The 3976-nt window shown below is 43.3% G+C and overlaps 1 protein-coding gene across 1 annotated transcript; it reads left to right on the top strand.

The window, feature by feature from the left end:
* Window positions 1–1480: 1480 nt before the first annotated feature.
* On the top strand, window positions 1481–2953 carry LOC142606239 (uncharacterized). The gene is made up of 3 exons (XM_075777622.1): window positions 1481–1648; window positions 2169–2554; window positions 2695–2953. Exons 1-3 carry the CDS (start codon window positions 1481–1483, stop codon window positions 2951–2953), a joined length of 813 nt encoding a protein of 270 aa, XP_075633737.1.
* The last annotated feature ends 1023 nt before the right edge of the window (window positions 2954–3976 follow it).

Genomic DNA, 3976 nt, shown 5'->3' with positions numbered 1-3976 from the left:
GGAAAACTGTTACCACCGTATTAAATGCTCTGCAGCTCACCCTTTGGTCGCATTAATGTGGAGGTGATACTTGAATAGTGGCCAACAGCCTTACAGCTACTCCCAAAGACTTTAGGAAGGTGTTGATGGGATAATGATCAAAGTCAACAACTTAACCTACACGTGGATGGTGGAGAAGAAAAAGAGTGGCATATATAATAAAGAAAAAAACCCCTTACAAGGGGGATCAGAGATTTGAGAGAAAAAACACAGTAGTAACAAGAACTAGACTTATAACCAAATTCAAAAGATATATATATATATATAAGAACTAGTCTCCTCGGACTGTGCCAATGACAATTTTCTTTAGGCAAAACCAGTTTATTCTTGTTTTCTTATCATCTAGGTTCATTGTAATTACTATCTAATTCATTAAAGCCTAGTTTCCTAGCCCACTCTCTACAAATTCATTGTATTGGGCTCTTTAGGCCTAGATCCTTTTCCTTTTAGGTTTAGGCACTAAATTACGTCCTTACAATTGGCACCGTCTGTGGGGAAATACTTAAGCTTTGGTGAGATTAGCATTCAATTATGGTAGGCACAAAGTCAAATTGGGAGGAGTCTATTGGGTCTCAATGCCAGTATCATTTTGTCAATCTTAAGTGGAGAAGGGACCGAAAGGTTAATGTGCACACCGCATACACTGGTGGGGACCAGTCTCGTAATGGGAGTCATATCTCCTATGAGGAAAACACTAGAAGCATGCAACTGGAGATTAATCGATTGCATAAGAGGTTACGCTGCGAGCGACATAGGGGGACTCCCTCTAGTTTTGACCATTCTTCTGGCGGTGATAGTGACAATAGCTACTGGCCTAGGCCAAGGACTCCCCCCAATGAGTCTTTTTTGTGTGATGAGGAGCGCCATTATAGGCGGAGAGGGAAAAGTCCAACTCACAGGGGCCTGGGCAACAATGCTATAAGCAGGGCCTTAAATCAGATTTCTAAGTCACCCTTTACTCGAAGGATTGAGAGGGAGAAGCTTCCTCGACGATTTACTCAGCCAACATTCACTATCTACAATGGCAAGATAGACTTTGTGGAGCATGTGAGCTACTTCAACCAGAAGATGACTATTCACTCCCAAGAATGAATCCTTGATGTGCAAAGTGTTCCCATCCAATTTGGGGCCCGTGGAGATGAAATGGTTCAATAGTCTAGAGGAAGGCTCTATTGCCTCCTTTAAAGAGCTCACAAGAGCCTTTGGTTCTCGTTTCGTCACTTGCAGCAGAGTTCCCCGACCTCTAGACTCCCTGTTGTCTATGACTATGCGAAAGGGGGAAATCCTAAAGACGTACTCTAACCGATACTGGAAAATGTTCAATGAAATAGATGGGAATTTTGATGACGTGGCTATAAAGACATTCAAGGTCGTCCTACCTGCCGAGCATGGTTTGAGGAAGTCTTAGATTGGAAAACCTGTCAAAAATGTACGTCAACTCATGGACCACATTGACAAGTACAAGCGAGTCGAAGAGGACCAACAACTAGGTAAAGGCAAGGCTAAGGTGGTCTCTCAAGATAGGAGGGACTTCAGGTCAGACAAGTATAATAATAATTGTCATCGGCAAGATTTTGCTAGGCAATTTGGAACTGCTGCTGCTCAATTGGTTAACACTATATTCTGAGAACCAGTGCATCAAATCCTAGAAAAAATTAAGAATGGACCATATTTTTAGTGGCCAAATAAGATGGGAGGGGATCCCACAAGGCGAAACCAATGCCTTCATTGCCAATACCACCAAAAGCAAGGGCATACTACAAAGGACTGCAAAACTTTATGGAATCACCTGGAGCAGCTGGTCTGAAGTGGTAGGTTAAATCAATTTTTATATCACCCCAATGGGCAAGGAGATCAGGCAGGGTTAAGATCTTAGAGAGATGCTTCTTCAAAGCCACCTTTGGGCACAATCAGAGTTATTCTTGCAGTTCCGAGAAGGACTAGTTCCCACCCTTCTAGGGTACTGTCCGTAGCTCAGCCATTCGTAGAGGACTCGTCCCCTGAGCTAAAGTGGAGAAAGATGGAGGTCCGACCAGCATTGAGTTTTTCCGATGAAGATAAGGTTGGAACTGTGCAGCCATACGACAATGCCCTGGTTGTCACTCTTAGAATATGGTCTATGATTGAAGAGGGTGTTGGTGGATCAGGGCAGCGGTGTAGAAATCACATACCCTGATGTGTACAAGGGGCTAAAGTTGAAACTTGAGGATTTGGCATGTGATGATTCACCTTTGGTAGGTTTTGATGGGAAAGTTGTTGTCCCGATGGGTCAAATTAGACTACTGGTCCAGGCAGGTTCAGAGGTGGTCGAGGTGGACTTTATTGTTGTGGATGCTTACTCCCCCTATACTGCCATTATGGTGAGACCCTGGCTTCATGCCATGGGGGCCATTTCTTCCACTTTGCATCGCAAGGTGAAGTACCCATCAGGGGACCGGGTAGAGAAAGTGGTTGGAAGCCAATCTATGGCTAGACAGTGCTTGGTGGCTGCAATTAGGCATCAGATTGGGATGGAGTCCTCGGCCTCTACTGGAGAGGGCTTATAGCAATCAAAAATGTCAGTGCTATCTGTAGATGTTCAATGGAAGGGGTAAAGTGTAAGAAGTTAGAAAAAATTGTTATAGATGATGAAACGGAAAAGTTTTTCTAGCTCAGAGCTCAGTTGCCTCCTTGGGAGAAGGAGAAGCTGATAGTGTTTCTTAGGAAGAATATTGATGTGTTTGCATGGAGTGCTTACGAAACTCCTAGGGTGGATCCAAATTTCATTTGCCATTATTTAAATGTCAATCCAGCCATCATGCCCAAAAAGCAACTACCTCGGCGCTCATCTAAAGAGTATTCTGAGGCTATTAAGGAGGAGGTGATCAAGCTCAAGCAGGCTAGGGCTATTAAGGAGGTGTTCTACCCTGAGTAGTTGACCAACACGGTGGTGGTGAAGAAGAAAAATGGGAAATGATGAGTATGTATAGATTTCACAGATTTGAACAAAGTTTACCCCAAGGACCCCTTTCCCATGCCTCAGATAGACCAGTTAGTGGATGCCACTGTAGGCCATCCTCGGATGAGTTTTTTAGATGCCTTCCAAGGTTGCTATCAGATACCCTTAGCTTTAGATGATCAAGAGAAAACAACTTTTGTTACTCCTACTGGAAATTACCACTACAATGTAATGCCCTTTAGTTTAAAGTACACCAGATCCACCTATCAAAGGATAATGACCAGGATGTTTAAGCCTTAACTAGGAAAAAATATTGAGATTTATATAGATGATATGGTGGTGAAGAGTAAGTTAGTATCCGAGCATGTTAGTGACCTCAAAAATTTCTCCAGAATATTGAGGAAACACAAGCTCCCCCTTAACACTTCTAAGTGCTCTTTTGGGGTTGGTTCAGGAAAGTTTTTGGGTTACATGGTCACTCATTGCGGAATTGAAGCCAATCCTGACCAAATTAAAGCGATTAATAGTCTGCAGCCTCCTCGGATCCCCAAAGAAGTCCAGAGACTAATAGGAATGATTGTCACCCTGAATCGATTTATCTCTCAATCAGTAGACAGGTATAGACCTTTCTTCCAGTTGTTGAATAAGTGGAAAGGGTTTGAATGGACCAAGGAGTGTGTCCTGGCCTTTCAACAGTTAAAGGAATACCTTTTTCAGCCACCCATCATGTCCAAGCCTAAGGAGGATGAGGTCATGTTTGCTTACATTGTTGTTACTCCCTATACAGTTAGCCTGGTACTGATACAGGTTGATGGTGGGGTCATGAGCAAGTCCTTACATGAAGCAGATGTTCGGTATCTACCATTGGAAAAGGCCATATTGGTAGTGGTGCATGCTACGCGTAAACATGGATGAAAAATTAGTTGCAATGGTCTCCTCACAAGAACCCCTGTCCTAGAAGGTATATGTTGATGGTGCTGCTAATCAAAGAGAGTCCAG

Source organism: Castanea sativa, chromosome 8, assembly GCF_040712315.1.
Source record: "Castanea sativa cultivar Marrone di Chiusa Pesio chromosome 8, ASM4071231v1".
Lineage (NCBI taxonomy): Eukaryota > Viridiplantae > Streptophyta > Magnoliopsida > Fagales > Fagaceae > Castanea > Castanea sativa.
Note: the sequence above shows the minus strand (reverse complement) of the source record. Positions and strands in the feature narration are given on the sequence as shown.

What these genes read in the sequence shown, in the direction of transcription:
- LOC142606239 (XM_075777622.1), top strand. Translation starts at nt 1,481, where the DNA reads ATGGACCACATTGACAAGTACAAGCGAGTCGAAGAGGACCAACAACTA. An exon ending in GAACTGCTGCTGCTCAATTG is followed by an intron (nt 1,649 to 2,168) that starts GTTAACACTATA and finishes CTATGATTGAAG; the next exon opens with AGGGTGTTGGTGGATCAGGG. An exon ending in AGGCATCAGATTGGGATGGA is followed by an intron (nt 2,555 to 2,694) that starts GTCCTCGGCCTC and finishes TTTCTAGCTCAG; the next exon opens with AGCTCAGTTGCCTCCTTGGG.